We start from the raw sequence: 19,033 nt of genomic DNA, 5'->3' as shown, positions 1-19,033 counted from the left end.
AGTGGCAAAAGAAAATAGAAAAATGACAGCTTCTGTTAGGATGGTTGGGTGCTAAGGAATTCGTCTTTAGGAAATGTATTTTAATGTCAACATATGATTTTAACAATAAATAAAAAGCAAATTAAAAAAGAACGTAAGTTCCAGAGACAATTTGCTAAGCAAGTAAACAAGCTTTTCCTCCTAAGAGGTTGGAAGCAAGAGCTTTGCTTCTCTTTTCTGCTTTGCTCTCTATGGGGCGAGGGCTGGACTCCAGGCAGATCTACACTCTTGTCTCGCAGACCCAGAGAGCAGTGGGCTGCTCTTCTCAAGGCCCGGCAGGGAATGCTCCTGAGAATGGAAGTTCGGTGGAAGGAGGCCCCAGGTCATCTCATGGTCTCTGCCTGTCCCTTTCCAGATACATCCCAAAATATGCAGCCATAGGTTGGTAACTAGCAAGTAGTGAGCAATTTTCATTTTTCCTGATAATTGTACCAGGTTTGAAGAGCGTTGTCGGCTCTTTCGCGCTGCCGTCCTACACTCTTGGTTGGTATGCCTGGGAAAGCACCGTGGTCTCCGGCCTCTCTTTCTGCCTGCTGGTTCTGAGGCCTCTCTAAGCAGGATGGCATCTGAGGACGGAGGCGGAGCCGCTTCGGTCCCCTCTCCCAGGTGAGTCTCCCTATCCTGGGAGGCCCTTTGCCCGGGAGAACAGCAGCAGAAGCATCTGGCCAGGCAGGGCACGGCTTGTGCAGCGCAGGAGCTGGGCCCTGACCCAGAGCTGCCCCGCCAGCTGCTCTTGCTGACTACCCTCCTGGAGGGGGGCTGCTTGAGTCCTGGGGGTACTCGTGGGGCGGGACAAGGGAGAGGCTCTGGATCCAGAGCAGCCGGGGGGCAGGATGAAGGGAGTACCTCCAGCCATCTCCGAAGAGAGCCTGTTTCTGATGTTCTCCCTTTCTGCTGCCTGAGAAGTGGCGTCTGGGTCACGGCAGCTGCTTCAGTTCCCCTCAGCGCTGGGTCAGCCTGCCGGGAGCGCTTCCTCTGGCGTTTGGCCTCAGGGAGAAAGAGGGAGGTGGGTGACTCCTCTCACAGAGCCTGGCCGGGGCTCAGAATACAGAGACTTTCAGCCGATGGAAGGACACTGTCTCTGCGTCTACTTCCTGGGCAAGCGGCCCACCCACAGCTGAAGCCTGGTCCCCCAGCACTTCATCCCAGGATGAGCCTAGTCTTGTTTCCAAGAGTGCGACCTGTTTAGGAATTTTAGCCCCAGGGTCACTTTTCCCTCGCACCTTAGGGTTACCCTCGGAGCCCATCTAATTCCTCCTTCACCCTCCAGCAAATTCGTCAAGAGGGTTATGTCCTCCCGAGTCTTTCTTCAAGGGAAACACCCCCATTTCTTAGCCACCTACCCCGTGGTGTGGCTTTGGGTCCCTCCACCAGCCTGGTGGCTATCCAGGGACACTGCTCCCGTCCATCTAAACCCTGGTGTGAGGTTGATGCTCGTGTTTAAAGACTCCCCATGTGGAACCCTCTTGCACTGTTGGTGGGAATGTAAAGTGGTGCAGTCACTATGGAGAACAGTACGGAGGTTCCTCAAAACACTAAAAATAGAGCTACCATATGATCCAGCAATGCCACTCAGCAATCCCAGTTGATGATAGCCAAGACATGGAAGTGACCTAAATGTTGACAGATGAACGCATAAGGATGTGGGGTATATATATATATATAAAGGAATACTACTCAGCCATGAAAAAGAATGAATTAAAGCCATTTGCAGCAGCACAGGTGGACCTAGACATTATCATGCTAAATGAAGTTAAGTCAGAAAGAATAAGACAAATACCATATGGTATCACTTATATGTGGGATCTAAAATTCAAGACACACGGACATATCTGTGAAACAGAAACAGACTCACACATGTAGAGAACTGACCTGTGATTGTCAAGGGATGGGGGTGGGAGAGGGAGGGACTGGGAGTTTGGGGTTAGCAGATGCAAACTCTTATATATAGGATGGATAAACAACAAGGTCCTCCTATATTGCAGAGGGAACTATATTCACTATCCTGTAATACACCATAATGGAAAAAAATATGAACAAGAATATATATATATACACACATATATATATGTATAACTGAATCACTTTGCTGTACAGCAGAAACTAACACAACACTGTAAATCAACTCTACATTAATTAAAAATTAAAGAAAGAAAAGACTCAGAGGGGTCCCGCCACTCAGAGGGGCACAGACGCTCCCTGCCTCCAGGCGCTATTCCTCTCTGAAGCTGCCTGAAATCCCATCCACCTGCCTGTTGCATTTTAGCATTTTCACAGCCATCTCCTCACGCAGGCTGCATACAAACCCTCCGAGGTAGGCAGGGCTGCTGTCGTTAGGTCCATTTTTCACGTGGGGAAAACTGAGGTCACACACAGAAGGAAAACTCCAGTCCAGGACTTTGAACAACAAGCCTGATGTGCCTGGGAGACTTGAGGGGCTGCATCCTGGGGGCCTCATCCAGTGCCCAGCACACAGAAGGGGCCTGTGTTCTGTTAGGAGCTGAGGCCAGAGCTAAGAAGAGGGGAAGCTCCCTCGCAGGGCCTTCTGTGGCTGGGCCTGCAAGGGGCCCGACCTGGCCTTCTGCCTGGGTGAATGGGTCCAGCTGTGCGGAGCCGTGCTGGCCTAGAGCTCCAGGCAGGCGGCACCAGCCCTCCCCCACACCCGTGCAGCTGGGAAGCAGAGGCAGCAGGGGCCCAAGGCCTGCAGGGGGTTGAAAATCCTGGGAACAGAGTCCCCGCCAGCGCAGCCAGCACCTCATTAGGAGGCCCGAAGCGGGGTGGGGACACTTCAGGAACAATGTTGTTTATTTTTCTATTTTTAAACAAGCCTGAGGTCCTGGGGCCACAAATGAAGTTATCAGAAAAGACATGAGTGGAATAAAGAAAGCCTCAAGCCAGCAGGCTGAGAAGGGCCCTGGGGACCAGGACTCTTGAAAAGCTGAGATGGGGTTTGTTTATCTTGTGCTCTGAGAGCGCAGGCCTGGGACCAAGGTGCTGGACAAGCATGTCCCCAAGCCCACTGCAGCCTGTTCCCTCTGGGCCACTGGGGAACTCGGGTGTGAGCTCTACTTTCAAAATGATCCCGTCAGTGTCACCTGCTGTGGGGAGGGAGGAGACACCACCTCTGGAAGGAAGCCCGGGTTCACTTCTCACCTCAGCCACGTGAATGCCTTTCCCAGCGGGCAGAGCCCAGCGGAGCCGGTCGGTGCACTCAGGGCACCTGGTCCCTGCCCGGCCACTGCTGGCTCTGCCACCGACAGGCCCTCCACCTGCCACGGCCTCCGCTTTCTCCTCCAGCAACGCGCTGGTCAACCTCGTCTTGACTCCCAGGTAGCGCGCACGGGGAGAGCGATGGGATGGTGTATGTACCTGGAGAGGGCTGGGCCCGCGTCTCAGCGGATCCCGATGCCCTAAAAGGGGGCTGGTCCTTCCCATCTCAAAGGTTAGGAAGTCGAGGCTCTGAGGAGTTGAGTGACTCGCCCTGAAGCCTTCAGACTCAGGCCCGCCTCGTTCTGGAGTTCGCTCTCCCTCCACGGGGCCACTGCCTCGCCAGTGCTCTTAGGAGATTTGAAATTTGGGAGAAACATGGATCATCGACAGAATGAATTAAAGGTCTAGGTGGGTGTGGCTGGATGAGAAATACCTCTCAGAAGCGATGTGATAAGAAGCAAAGCGCGTAGGACTTGAGGTCAACGGTCCTGGTTTGATTCTGCTTTGAACTGCAGACAGTCACCATAGCTACCTCCCAGGGTCAGCGACAGGGTCCAATAAGATGCGACATGTGAGGCGGTAGGGGATGGTCAAGCTCCGTACAAATGAACATCAAACGCTCTCCAGTTCCGCTCCCCGCCCCTTGCCCCCTGCCACAATGTGAAACATGGGTCGAGCAAATTGCACCCAGGCGAGCAGGGAGAGGGCTACACATCGCCTCCTTCTAGAGGTACGAACCAGAGGCCTCTGCAAGTACAGAATCACCCATTGGGGTGCACTGGGGGAAGGGCTGCCCTTGGCCATCCCACAGGCTCCCTCCAGCCCCATGGCCCCCAGCTTAGGGGCACTCCTGTGACTTGCCCTGGAGTCTAGATAGAAAGTTGAGGCCAAGGAGGAGGGAGTTGGCCCACGGCCAGTCAGCCAGAGGAGGGAAAAGCTAAAACCAGCATGCAGGGCTCTCCCCTACCGTCCAGGCTTTCCTAACTACCTGTGAGGGAGGCATTACGCATCCGTTTGGAAGGTGCGGAAACTGAGGCCCCGAGAAGAGCAGTGACGCGCCCAAGGCTGCTGGTGTCTGTGCGGCAGCCACGGCTGGAGGCCAGATCCCGTCGGTCTGCCGCTGGCTGCTCGGGCCGGAGCAGAGACTGCGGCCTACATCACTGAGCTTTTTCTGAAACGAACCACTTCTTAATTCTTTGGCTGAATGTCTAAATAAGGATTTTTGCCAATTCTGAGCCCTGCTAACTGATGAAGTTGTCAGAAAAAGATCTAATGATGCTTGAAACTGCGGGGAGTGAGCCAGCTGCCAGATTGCCCTCCCACCTCTGACCCCGCATCAGGGAATTAGGACCCTCCCTCTCGGGGCGCAGCGGGGGGGCGGGGGGGAGGGCAGTGAGTGCTGGAGGTTGAGACTCCGCTGCCTTTCATCAACTGTGTGACCCCTTTGATCCTCTGCTTGTGGGCTGTAAGTGAGGATAACTTTGAGGATTAAATGAGATGATGTGTGTGCGAGGCCACAGCGCAGATTTCGGGGCAGGCTGGGATGGCAAGGGGTGGGGCAGGGAGGCTGCGGTCTTAACTCTGCTGAATGGACAGAGGTGGCCCTGCCCACAGCCCTGGGTGAGTGAGAGCTGCAGTGGCCAGCTCCATGTGGGGAGGCCCCAGGTCACCCCCAGTATTTATCTTGGGAGGGAGGGCTGGGAGAGCCAGCCGATGAGATGAAAGGCTCAGAGTGACCTCAGGCCCTGTGAGTGGGGGTGGGCCTGGGGTGGGAGCCTGGGAGGCTGGGCTGGGGTGCTTGGCAGGCCAGGCCCGGCCCTTTGTTCTCTCTCCTTTCTCAGTGGAACATTTGTTCACGCGGGAGTCCGGGCACTAGGGGTGGGGCCTGGCTTGGGGACTAGGGAATCCGACAATTCCCAGGCCTGCCTCAGGAGCCTGAGAGGCTGGGCTCTGGGAGGCGCCCTCCCGAAACGAGTTGGACCTAAGCGCAAACCTCCCTAGCACACGAGGCACACATGTGTCAACTGCTACCCAAGGGTGGGCTCGGCAGGTGACCCAGCCAGAGATGGGAAAGCCATTCCCCCCTCAATCACCAACTGTCCAGCCCGCCAGCTCCTCCCCACGCTCCTTCCTCACCCTGCTCCATGTACACACATGTAGACATACATGCACACACCCACACGTGTTGCCTGCTCGGAAACCTTGACTTCATCCTCCCTAGTAGATGAAGTATGGAGAACAAACAGGTCTTGGAGGCAAATGCATTTTTCCAATTGTGGGGCTGCGGATAGAGCTTTTAACTTAGACTCAGCTTCCTCGCCTGTAGTGTGGGGAGGTACGCTGTGCTTCACAGACGTGGTGAGAAGCAAATAAGGCAGAGTATGAACAGGACTTGTAACCAAGAGGCACTCGGCTAATGGCAGTGGAAGTTTGGGGCTGGAAAGTAGAATTGCTCTAACCATGCAATCTGCTTCTTTGTTTTTTCAGCAAGCCAGGGAGAATATCTACAGGGGAGGGAGGGGTTCAGGGCAGTGGCCTAAATACAGCACGAGGATTATCACTGGGTCCAGCTGTCCTGGCTTGGGCCGCGGGTGAGCAACACAGCCCCACCCACTCCTGGCCCGCTGCCTTCCCTCCTTGTCCAGTTCTCTGCTCTCTGGCTGAATGTGGTGCACTCGGAGGACTGCCCTGAGCTCATGGGAGCCAAGAGGTGAATGTTAGGGGCAGGCAGGCCAGCTCCTCATAGGGATCAGACCTCAGTCGGAGCTTCCCGCGGATGTGGTGGGAGTTCAGAACGTGCAGCATGGAAATAGCCTGGCTGGAGCGGGAGACGTGGGTTCCAACCTTGGCGCAGGCTCTGATGGGCCCTTGACCTTGAACAGTCATGTCTCGTCTGTGGGCCTTAGATTTTTCATCTGTCGAGGCGGCCATGAAAAGGCTCTGACAAAGCTGGTCCACAACTGCACTAGGAAGACCCCCAGAGTCGGTCACCGCCATCCGTCCACCCCCACCGCTTCTCAGATGGACAGGTGGATCCCAATTCTTCCTGGGTGTGCCACCACCCATGGAAGAAGAGAACCCAAAGGCCTTTCGGACCCCTTCCAGCCGGGGACTCCGCCAGACGAAGCAGGATGGTCATTTATAATAACAGAGTTTTCACTGGACCAATTGCTTACCCCCTTTGACCCTCTGCTTCCCCAGCTGTCAATGCAGATGATGACTCAGCCAGCCGAGGGCTGCCGGGAGAGTTGAGTGCAGTGCCCAAGTGCTGAGCCCTGACCCTGGCCCGGCCACAGGACAGTGCTAGGGAGGTCCTTCCCCGGCCCCCGGGGAGGGGTGCTTTGCCCAGACTTGCCTGACTGCCCCAGAAGCCGCTCAGCATCCTAAGAAGTTGGGAGGGGACGCCAACAGCATGACCAAGGTGTCTTGGGCTGGGTCTCTCTGGGAGGGACTGCGCCCACCGCGTAGCCTTCGTGAGCCTCTCTGGGCCCCACCATTGGGCACTGGAGGCGAGAATCTGAGCTCTGCAAAGCCCCCAAGGTTTGCGATTCTCCTGTTGGTTCTTATCCCTGAATTTGCTGAGAAAAGGCCTTCTAAGCCCCCAAGACCTCACTCCATATGCAACATATAGTAAATGCCTAATAACTACTTCTGGGGCGAATGGATAAGGACCGGGTGTGGGAAGCCCTATTCATCAGACTCCAAAAAATGTCTCTTCTCCGTGGGAATTGCCCTCTGATAATCAACAGGACAAAGAGTGACCTTTCCCAGGGGTCCGTGGGGAGGGAGGGGGCTCCCCGAGCAGCCTGGCTGGGCTGCAGGGCGGTGTGGGGACGGGAGGGGAGAGCAGGGAGCAAGGCTCTGAGGATACCAGCCAAGCGGAGCATCTGGGAGGTCGGGCGTGGAGAGCTCTCCAGGAGAAAAGTTTGGGGACAGCTGCTGTCTGTGTGGAAGATTCTGAGACCCTCAAGATACTCAGCAACAATGAGGAGTGGGTGTTTTGGAAACATTTTTGGAACGTATTACTGAACAACAGGAATGCAGGTGTCAATCCTGGATAAAGATAGCAGGTCGAACCCTTGCATCTCTTTTCATTCCGTTCCGATACCCACTAAAATTATAGTAAAGCAGTCTTTAGAGGCGTGACCCACAAAGACAGAGAGGACACAGGGGAATAGCAGCCGTTACTCAGTGATTCTTCCCCAGCTGAGCTCCAGGATCCTGACAGCCAGAACTTTCCTCCTGTTCTTGACTGTCCTCAAGAAATGGCCCCTTCAGTTCACCCTTCAGGGAAGCTCCCAGTCGACGAACCCCGCCCAGAGACTGGAGCTCTGAAACAGCTTTTTAGCAACCACCTTCCACTCTTAATTATGAGCAGACAGTTACCAAGTACCCAAGGAAGGCTTCTGACATGAGAGATGGTGACCCAAACAAGCTCGTGGAAAGAAGCACCTTGGATTACAGATCAGAGAAGACATTACGTCCAGTAAAAATGAGAGCATACTATTAAAAGAAAGAGAAATAAACAGAGAATAAAAACAAGCCCTTGGAAACGAAAATCATGATGGCAGAAGTGAAAAACTAAATTGGACATGAAGATAAAGTTGAGGAAAGCTCCCAGGAGAGAGAGCAAAGGGAGGAAGATGAAATATACGCGAGAAGAGACGGGAGTGAGTTTATTGCAAGCTATTCTAAGTAGCCTATATATAGGCAGGCCTCCGAAAGGCCCAGGAAAACTGGGATAGATGGAAACCAAGCTGGAGCTGAAACCTTAGGAGCCGTACCTGGAACGTCTCCTGACACCTCGGACGGGTTCCCAAACCTCTCAGTGCTTTACAGAGTTGATGCTGTGCACAGACCACCTGCCTGCAGGAACCCCAGGAAGGGAGGTGGGAAGAGGCCGGAGGTGCGCGGTGGCCCTGTTCAGTGTGGGAGCTTCCACCAGACCCCCTGTGAGACCTCAGTACCTTCCCCCCAGGTCTTGCGGCTGGCTGTCCTGGTCCCAGAAACTAGAAACTCAGGCGGGTCACACCATGCCACTCCTCATTCGTGTTTACAGAAAGCAAGATCATTATTTACAAGAACAGAAACACTGAGCTAATTCACTTCTAAATACACCAAACAGAGCAGCAGACGAAAAGAAAACAGAAACTTCTCGGTAAAAAGGGGCAGTGCGTCCTGGCCCAGCAGGGCCTTCCTGTGGTCAGGCTTTTCCGCTAGCCTGTGCTGCCCAGGCCGCTGTTGCCTTGCCCTCCGCTGACAGACAGACGCTTCCCAATATTAACCAACCTACTTTTTCCACGAGTGAATCCAAGTTAAGAAAACAGAACTTTCTTCCCAGATCAGTCAGGACCCTGAGCCAAGTAATACCAGTACCCAGAGCTCCCTGGGGCCCCGTTCTCAATGCTTTTCCAGAGATGTGTTCTGGGCAGGGTGAGTCACCCAGCTCCCGTCCTTGGGGCCGTAGAGGACACGGGGACACTTGGGGCCCCACCTCCCATCAACCCTCTCCTTGCTCCTTTTGGGAAGTCAGCTTTCTACTTCGACCAAGATAGGAAAAGCACAGAAGGAAACTTGAGTCCTGGATCTAAAACCCCAGATGCTAGTCTGAGGACCAGGCATGATCAGGGACAAAGTTCCTGACAACCAGTAACAGAGGGAGAAAAATAAGAACAAAAGGGGATGTGTGTGGAAAGAACTGTTATTGCTTCTGGGATTAGATCCTTCTTACGTTTTTGTTCTAAAATGAACATCTTTTAAAAATGAAATGATGATCGTGGAGACATGTTTTAAGTCCTTACTTGGCAAAATTGGAAAGTTGGCATTTCTAGCTAGTCCTTCCTCAAAATAATCATTTTTTGAGTGGGGGGGGGGTGGATTTTATCGGACTATGAAGTCCAAAGTCTGGGACACACTGTGGTAGATGACACAAAGGAGAGTAAGACCAAGCTCCAGGGTAGAATCAGAACCTCAGACCCGGAGGGTGAGGAGGGCACCAGGGCACGCAGTCCAGTCTCCTCTGATACCTAGGTGTGTGCTAGAACACCCCAGCTGAATGCTTGGCCAGCCTCCCGCTTGGTGCCCGTCAGGGACAGGGAGCTCATTCCCTCTGCATGCAGCTCTGATGATTAAAAAGTGCTTCCTTCTACTGTGGAGAAACCTACGTCTTTGGACCCATGCCTATGCCTGGGAGCACCTAGAGCCAGGCCTTTCACTTGCAGGAAAACAGCTCCACGCTGCACCCCTCCCTCCTAGTCTTTTGCTGGGGCCTATTTGCTTCCCCCTCACCCTCAATCATTCCTTTTGTGAAGTGACTTGCTTGAGATCACTTGCCTAGCAAGTGAGTTCAAAGCCAGCTCTTCCGGTCCTGGCCCTATGCCCTGTCCCCTAGTTCTCTCAATTCCGTGTCCTCAATTCATGAGATGGTACTGGTTGTTCAGAACCAGTTGGAAAAGCAACAAAGAAACTAAAAAGGGGCAGAAAAAAAAAGCAACAAGCAAAAAAGTCAGTGTGATCCCAATAAACACTTATATATCCACATTAAAAAAAAAAGTGTGGAAAGAAATAAGGCAAGATGATCATGACAGTCATACCCTGAGGTAGGCTACGTGATGATTTTTACCATTTTTGCTTTTCTGTCTGTGTTTTCCAGTTTTTCTGCAATGATGTGGTTTTTATTTGTAGGATGGAATAAAATAATGACCGTTTAGAAGGATGAAATAGGAAATGTAAAATTACTCTCGTCCCAAGGCCCCGTCTCAGTCCCCAGCCGCTGTCCAGTGAACAAGCTCCTGGGGCTCTAGGGCTCCAGAGATGACCCAGATTGTGGCCTCGCCCTGGGGCGGTGGTCCGCCCACAGCCCCTCACACATCACAGCACTTTACAGTAGCCTGACATGTCTGCTGCATCGGCCCCCAGCCCTTGTCTGCCAGACGATGAGCCCGCGGCCAAGCAGACCCCAGACCACCCGGGGTTGTTGCCCAAGTGCCCATCTGCCCCTCCTCCATTCTTCTCCAGCCTTGGCGGCCCCACCCCAGACCCCAAGAAGAGGGAGAGGAAGGCGAGCAAAATGGAGGGTGCAGAGGACCATGGCTCATCCCTGCAAGGTCTGTTACACAGCGCAGGGTGTGCATGTTGTTTCACAGACTGGAGATTAAACTTAGAGGGGAGATGTGTCATCCGTGGAGTGTGATGGAGCTGGGCCCGGACCCAGCCCTCTGGCCTAGTCCAGTGATTTCTCCTCTGGGGCTCAGATCAGAGCCCCCAAGCGTGACTAGGGTGTGCTGGGTCCATCCAGAGTGCTGGGGCCACTGGTCATGCAGCACCCTCCGTGCCAGCCCTCTAGGGCGGGTCTTTGCCAGCTGCTCCCCAAAGCGCCTGGCAGCCCCGGACACAGGTCAGCACCGAGCCAAGCCCTGACTGGAAGTGCAGGCCCGGCCGTGGGGTCAGAGTCCTGCCTGACTTCCAGGCTCGGCTGTGTCATGTGGCCCTGGGTGAGCTGTTTCCCTCTTGGGGATTCAGTTTTCCGATGGATAAAACCAGAGTGGAGAATACTGGAAAGTGACTAGACTGGTGGTTTCTAAGTTTCTTTCCAAGCTTAGCATTCAGATATTCTGGGACTGAACAGTGACACCACCGCCTGTCCAGGGAGGGGAGGGCAGAAGCTCCCCATTCAGCCTTGCCTCTCAGTCTAGGTCTGGGAGAAGTTCCCCACCTTGTGTTTGAGTGTTTGCGGGTGTGAGGGTGTGCAGGGCTGTGTGTGTGAGGAGGGGGTCCCTGGAGGACAGGCTCCCCATTTTGCATCTGGGATAGACACGTTCTCCAATGATGTCACCTTTTTGAGGATTCTGCTCCCAGCTCCCCCCGAGATCCCACACCCCTTCTGGTTCCCTTGTCTTCTCAGTTCCAGCCTCTACTGCAAGTCCCGGGCTATTGTTCCTTCTCGGTCTTTGCCCTAGAACAGGTCTGTCACTTCGGAGGGGCCCCCCCGCCCACCATCTCTCCCTCAGAACCCCTCCTGCCACCCCGCCCCCGGCCCTCTTTAAAGAGGCGCCCACAGCTCTCTGAGCCTGTCTTCCTCCAGACAGAAATGAAGATGGGCTCTCACTGCACAATGACACCTTCAAACCATTATTCTGCCAAGATCCGAATGAAAAATCAGGAAGCCTGACACTGCTGTGATTTGCTAACCTGGCATTGCCTCTCTATGCTTTGCACAAAGTTTAATTAAAATCTCAGGAGTGATTGGGGAGCCCTTTTATCGTGCACCTCTGGGCTCTTCCAGGCACCCTGGGGGAAGGGCAGGGTCTTTTCACAACAGGGACAAAAGCTCAAGGACAGTCCCTAAAAGATTGGTAGCCTGTTGGAGTGCACAGGGCCTCAGGGAGCACATGGAATCTGAGCCGGCCCACCACTCCACCCATTTCACAGGTGAGGACACTGAGACCAGTGCTTTCCGCGCCTCAGCAGATCCCAGTGAGGCCGCCCCCACCCCCTCCACCCCACCCCGTGGACTCACCCTCAGAGCTGGCAGGGAGCTGACCTGGTCCATGGTCAAGGTGGCCTCCTTGTAGTACTTCCCGTGGGGACAGAGCTTCAGGAAGGAGTCGTGGATGCTAAGAAGAGAGGCGTGGTGGGCTGGGAGTGGGGACCAGCAGGCCCCCTCTCCCACGGGCTCTCTTTGGAGGAAGGGGACTCAGAATTAACTGACACAGAGAAAACAGTTATAGATCATTCCACCCTTCCAGAAACATCCCTGGTGCTCCAGTGTGCCCAGCGCACCGTGGTGGATGCAAAGATACGCCAGGCTCGAGGAAAGGTATGTGAGTGTGTGCTCTGTAGCCTGAACACAATCTGCAAGTGCACTGGAAGGGACTTCTGTCCTCTCTCGCTCCAGCCCCTCATTTACGATGGAGAAACCAGCAGGGCCTTGGAGATGTCAGCATGCCACCCCAGGCCATCTGGCCAGCCCCATCCTCAACTCAGCTCAGAGAAAAGAGGTCGCTCGGTGGGTGTGGCCGAGTCAGGATTAGAACCCAGCTGCCTGCAGCCAGCAGATCACGCGGCCACCGGAGGCCAGCGCGCTGATCCCAGACTGCGGGGCTGAACCACTGTCCCCATCGATCCAATAATCAATGTCTGTCTGCGGCCTCCTCACCACGCCAAGGGATTTTGTTTGCAAGGCACAGGCAGGTAGAGGGGGAAATGGCTGTGTGATCACAGAGAGGAAGCAGGCAGGAGAGAACTCTGCCCCCGGCCAGGAGGGGAAGCCCTCATCCTGTGGCCCCCCCCAGTCCACATTCTGGAGAATGAACTCTGTCAGCCTTGTATGGGGCCCCAGCTGTCGCCAGAGACTTTACACCGACAAGTTGGGGAGAGAGCCAAGAAGTGGGGTGTGAAATGGGGGCGGAGAGACAGTCTCCAGGAGAGTATGGGTGGGAGGAGGGACACTGAAGGACAGCAAGGAGGAGAGGAAAGCCATCGCCCCTGGAGGGTCCAGTGGCCTACAAGGGGAAGGGGCGCTGGCAGTGGTCTGCCCCAGTCCAAAGGAGCATTCGATCACTATCATTGTTAGAATTGCTGTTGTGGGGTGATAAAAAGCAGACTGACTTTCAGTACATTATATTAATTTTCAAGACTTCTCTGAGTCCAGGCACCTGTATGGCCGTTGCCCAGGGTGGGCTACTCCCGCCGTCCCCCACCCTGGTCCTCCACTGGGAGTGACTGCTGCACGCTGCCAGCTCGCATGGACGTTTTTCGTGGAACCTGCAGAACAATCTTGAAAGGTAGGGACCATTATCTCACTTTTACAAACAAGGAGACTGAGGCTCAAGGAGGTAAACTAACTGGCCTTGTCTAAGGTCACACAGGGGTAAGCGTGAAGCCAGAGCTGCAGACGCCAAAGCTCCTTCCCCAGGAGCCCAGGAGGGAGGTCTCAGAAGGACTGCAGGGGGAAAAGGAGGAACCTCCACTGCCATTACCACGCCCCTTCTTGTGTCCCAAGCTCTCTGTGCTGAGTGCATTCAAGCATATTAGCTCATTGCATCTTCCCAGCAACCCTGCATAGAGGTATAGGGGTGATCATTTCCGTAGATGCGTAAACCGGGGCTCAGAGAGTTGAAGGGGTCTGCCCAAGGTCATGCAGCTTGGAAGAGGTAGAGTGGGGTCTGAAGCCTAAGCCAGGCTCTTTGGGCTGTACTGCCCACCTCTACAGGATCCACCTCCCACCCAGGCCCAACCCCCCACCCTGAAGAGCCTTCTGGGTTAGGGGGTGCTGTGAGAGGGCCCTGCCCAGACTTCGTGCCTTCCCAGGCTGCCAAGTGGGTGGGCTGCCTGCGGATGAATCGTGGCTGCGCCTCGGCTGCCACAAAACGTTCTGCTCCTCCAAATGTGGATCAGCTAGCTCTAAATGGAGCTCTGAATTAATCACTAATAGACTCAAAAGTCAAAGCCATTTGAAAAACTCACACATCCCGCCTGCCAGAAAACAAGCAACCCAAGCTGCATCTCCGGCCACACCTGGCCAGACAAGGGGAGGGGCTGTCCGCGGGCTCTGCGGGACTTGGACCTGCCATGTCCACTCTGGGCCTCCGTTTGCCCTCTGTCCAATGAGTCTCAGTCACCCCCCTCCATCCTCCAGTGCAGGCACTCTGGACCCCTCTCTGGCATCCTGTCCAAATCCTTGCCTCTGAGGCCCTCCAATTTAGCCTTTTCCACTGGGTCCCACATTACAATCATGTGAGGAGCTTGTGAAAGTACCCGTACTCAGCTCTAGAGATTCTCATTCAAGGCTAGCATGGGGCCCAGGCCCCTATAGGTTCTACATGCTTCTGTATTTGTATTATACAGGCAGCACTGAGAACCCGGCTCCAGTGAAAGCCTCCAATTCCACACCTTCCACCCCAGCTGGGCTCCCCGACCTGGGCTTCACTCCTATCCCATGGGGTCAATTGTTCTTTGCCCCATGGAACGGCCTGCAGGTATTTTATAAATGGCCCTATCTTTAGCTTGAAAAATGTGGCTTTTAGTCCTATGATCTGCTACTTCCAAGCTGTGTGACTTTGGGCGAATCACTTCATTTCTCTGAGCCAGTTTCCTCATTTGCAAAAAGGAGGTGATAATACCATGAAAATAACAGCTACCAGAGTCTCAGCGCCGATCCCTGTGCCAGGCACTGCTCTAACTCCTGACACAGATTTGATCATCTTATCGTCCTAATAACAATCATGTGAGGTTGATACACATGATACGTTTTGTAAGTGTGGAAACTGAGGCTCCCTGAGGGTAAGAAACTCGCTCAAGATCACACGGCAAGTAAATGGCAAAGCTGAGCCTCGAGCTCCAGGCTTTGGCTTCCAGGAAGCAAGAGTGTAACCACTCTCCCTGCTGACCTCCTGGTGCTCCAGGAGGACCAGGGGCTAACGGCCAGGACAGGGCCTGGAGACTGAAAATGTGGGGGACCTCAAGGTTGCTAAGAGGACAGAGGGGCCTTATGGCCAGGTCAGCCTGAGCAGGAGCTAGGGGCAAGGCTTCCGGCTCCCACGTCAGATCCACCCCGAGCCCTAGATCGTGTCAGGAGCCATCCCTGAGTGATACAGCATAATCCAAGTTGCTCAAACTGAGTTGGGCTGACCCAGGCCCAGCCACAGAGGTCTAAAGGAAGCCACACGTGCCCTTTTTGAGTCAGGTCCCAGACCCGGGGTCTAGAGCCACAGCTGAAGATGAGGGCCCTGGAGGGCCAGTGCACGGAGCCCAAAGAGACATCTGGAAGGCAGGAGTTTCTAGGGCAGCAAATTTAACCAGAAGTCATAGAAGGCTGACCTGAAAGCTGAGGATGAAAGGGACCTGCTCTTTTCAGAGAGCAACGGGATGTGAAAGAAGATTCCCACAGGCTAGAAATTTAGGGTGGACAGACCCCTTCTTGGAGGCAGCCCTGGACGGGGAAGAAGCCGTCACATGTGGTCTGCCCCTCCCATTATGTGTCATCTGCAGATCCAGTGACCAGGCCTTTATGCCCTATGCAAAACACAGGTGGGAAAGCATTTAGACAAGGGCAGAGGCACTCTCCTGCAAAGATTGCCTCTGTTTATCAGTCTCTTGGTTACTTTTTTTCAACTGGCTAACTCCATCCAAGTGTAGTCAACCAAGCCACATTCCTTTGTCACGTTTGTAGGAAAATCACAGCACGTTGTCAGAGGTGACGTCGGAAAATTGTTCAGAAGTGATCGGAGCTTAGTCAGGCTCAACTTGGCCGTGGCAGCCCACGACGGCTGCTTTCTCCCCTGAGCATCACGTACCATCTGCTCCCTGAGCCACGGCAAGTGCTGCTGGGCACCCATATCGAAGCTGCCCCTTCACGTTACAGACAGTGCGTCCACACTAACGCTGATGTAGTCAGTGCCCAGGTCCCCTCCGAGGAGCTGACCTAAGATCGGCAAGTGCGCGTGCGCGCATGTGTGTCCCGTTCCTAAGGTATTCTCTGTGTGTGTGTGCATATGCATGTATGTATAACACTTTATTTTACAAAAACTGTAGCATCCTATATATGCCAGTCTAGTTTACCAAAGTAAGACAGATAAATAGGTTAAAAAAGCCAATAGCGCTATAAGGCTCACAATTAATATCACTAATACCCAGTGTCCTATACCACCTTTTTACCCCTGCTCTCCAGAGGCAGCATTTAAAAGAAAAATTTGCTATTTCTCTTGGTTTTTCCTTAATATTTGCATAGTATTTCTAAAGACAGTGCTGATACTGCCATTTATTGGTATGTTTTTCATTATAGACTTTATTTTGTGCCCTCTTACTATTAAAAAAAAGAGAGAGGATTTATCTCTCTCTGTATACTACTTCTCCTTCCCCTAACTTCCCAATATAAGATGATTTGCCTGAATCAAAATTCAGTGTTTATGTTATTATTATATACATATTATTTTTACATTTGTATATACTATTACATATTATGTATGTATTATTCAAACATTGCTCACAGCTGAGTTCCCTAGTGCAACGTGATTACATTTTTCTTTCTTGCAAGACTCTTTGTTTTTCCCAGAGTTAATAATCACTTTGTATTCCTTTCGCTTAGGCTTCAATGTTTCTATCATTATTTCATCCCAAAACTTTCTGCAGAACTGTAAAGTTCCTCTTAATATGGTGATATACATTACACCGCCTATAGGTTCATTTTGTTTTCTTGGGGGCATCACTCTTGGAACTCCTAACTCTTTAATTCTAATCTGGACTCATTGCTTTTCAGGCCTGCTGCATGCACCAGTATCATGGGCTTCTCTTCACTGTCATCTTTGTAATTCCGCTGTTTGACACCCTCTGTTTCCTGGTTCCCTTGTCTTCCTTTTTTTTTTTAGTTTACTTACTAGTTTTAATGGAGAACTTAGTTTACTTATTAATTTTAATGGAGGCCCCAGAAGCTCCCTGAGGCAAGGCGCATGAGGCACATGTGAGGAGCCCTAGCGACCCAAAGACCATGTGAGAGTCTTTGAACTTTCTGGATGGAGAGGGGAGCAGGCATACTCATGCTCAAGTGCTGAGAAAATGAATTGGTACAGCACAATCCCGTCATCCCTGTCAACATTTTAAACATAGCCACCCTTTGCCCAGCATTTCTATAGCTAGAAATCTCTCTTATGGATTTAATCTGACCTGTTGGATAAGCTCTTCATACATAAATATTTGTTTACTATAGCATTCTTGGTAGAACTAAAACCCATAAACAACTTAAGTGTACATTATAGGGGGGGTAGTAAAATAAATGATATATCTTTTATAGGAAACAATGCTCCTTAGCCATTAAAAAGAATGAGGCAGGTCTCTATGTGCTGTATGTAAAACTAGCCAACATAAAAACTTAAAAAGAAAGGTCGAGGACAGTATGATGCTTCACTAGAAATGGGTAAGTGCTACAGTAGGAATGGGATAAAATTTTGAAGGATACTTATGTAGATCTATGAAAATTTTTTCTGGAAGCCTCGATGTGAAAGTGACTGTGAACAGTGGCTATCTTCAGGGAGAAGGCCTGGGAAGGGGAGGGAGACATTTACTTTTTTTTTTTTTTTTTTTTTGCGGTACGCGGGCCTCTCACTGTTGTGGCCTCTCCCGCTGCGGAGCACAGGCTCCGGACGTGCAGGCTCAGCGGCCATGGCTCACGGGCCCAGCCGCTCCGCGGCATGTGGGATCCTTCCGGACCGGGGCACGAACCCCTGTCCCCTGCATCGGCAGGTGGACTCTCAACCACTGTGCCACCAGGGAAGCCCCTGTCCATTCATTTTTGAAACTGATGCAGGTTTGCCATTTCTACCTGTGATATGTTTCCTTTCTAAATATATCTGTTTGATGAAAAGAAATAGGAGCCCATCTAGAGAAAAATATTAAGTAAATAACTAGACAGGTGGTAAAGGAATATGCCAGAAATCACAGAGGTGTTTCTCTCTCATCTCACACACAGGTAACCAAGGTTTGCAAACTCTGCTACCCTCCTCACTCCTTTAGCTTTTATCCCCTCACAACTCCCACTCCCCAATCCCTGCCCACTCCACCCCTACACACAGGCTGTCATCCTAGAGAGGGTTTTCATCCGTTCCTACAAATAACAATAGTAACAATAAGAATATCACCTTACCTTTGCATCGCTTTGTAATTCCGAAATGCTTTTCTATGTGCCATCTCATCTGCTCAAGAAATAAAAGCCTATGCTCCTTAAAAAAAAAAAGAAAAAGAAAGAAAAATTACCCATACAATTCCGCCTTCAATGCACTAACCAGCAAGTGTTCCTACCCCCCTCCAGCCTGTCAAATCTCTCAAATTCCTCTTTGGCAGGGGTTCTGAAAGGGGTGTAATTGAACAGAGAGCAGGCCCAGGCATGCCCCGACAGTTCTGCACACTTCCCCTCCAGGGTCCGTCCCTGCAGGAATCCTCTGCGTGGGACAAAATGCATTCTTTGCGAGGTTTCTCTCACCTGCCAACGAACTCCACCAACTGTTAAAATTGTAACCCCTGCTCTGACCTTGATTCAGATGTCTCTTCAGATTCAAAAAGGACTGAGAAGGAACTTGTATCCAGAATACACAGAGAATGCTAAGAATTCAACAATAGAGACAAATAGCCCAACTAAAAAAATGGGCAAAGGATTTGAATAAACGCTTCTCCAAAGAAGATATATATGAACGAGCACGTGAAAAGCACCATCATTAGCCATGACGGAGATGCAAATCAAAACCACACCGAGATCATTGCACACCCACTAGGATGGTGAGGACGCAGAGAAATTGGAGCCCTCCTACACTGCTAGCGGGAACGTTAAATGGTGCAGACACTTTAGAAGAGCGTTTGGCAGTTCCTCAAAATATTAGGCAAAATTACCATATGTTAAAAACAAGACAACAGGCCCAAAATGGAGTCACTCATGCTAAGCCCCACATCACCAAACTGAAACTTAATTACAGTTTCAGCTCTCCCAGAAATGGAATCTTAAACCTGTCACTAGTGAAGTCTGATAGACCCCGCCATCCGTTAAAGGAAGTGACCTTGCGACTCCAATCTACTTTTTGCCACTATACCTTCCTTGTTCCCCCTTCCTTCTGCCTATAAAAATCTTTCCTTTCATACAGCTCATCCGAGCTCCTTTCTGTCTGCTAGATTGGATGCCACCTGATTCATGAATCCTTGAATAAAGCCAATAAGAACTTTAAAATTTACTCAGATGAATTTTGGGTGTTTTTTTTTTTTAACACATATGACTCAACAATTCCACTCCTGGGTATATATC

General features: G+C 52.0%; 1 protein-coding gene across 1 annotated transcript in view; it reads right to left on the bottom strand.

Annotated features, from left to right (window-relative positions):
- The window catches only part of CIB4 (calcium and integrin binding family member 4), a 44,298-nt gene extending 26,237 nt beyond the window's left edge, over positions 1 to 18,061 (bottom strand). Inside the window, 2 exon segments of the mRNA XM_027113630.1 lie at positions 11,768 to 11,864; positions 17,888 to 18,061. Coding sequence (XP_026969431.1) covers positions 11,768 to 11,864; positions 17,888 to 17,931 — 141 coding nt within the window. The 5' untranslated portion in view covers positions 17,932 to 18,061.
- Between the last annotated feature and the right edge of the window lie 972 nt (positions 18,062 to 19,033).

The sequence above is a fragment of the Aethalodelphis obliquidens genome, unplaced genomic scaffold (assembly GCF_003676395.1).
Source record: "Aethalodelphis obliquidens isolate GAN/ISIS:26980383/991018 unplaced genomic scaffold, ASM367639v1 scaffold12, whole genome shotgun sequence".
NCBI lineage: Eukaryota > Metazoa > Chordata > Mammalia > Artiodactyla > Delphinidae > Aethalodelphis > Aethalodelphis obliquidens.
This window is presented reverse-complemented; position numbering and strand designations above follow the sequence as displayed.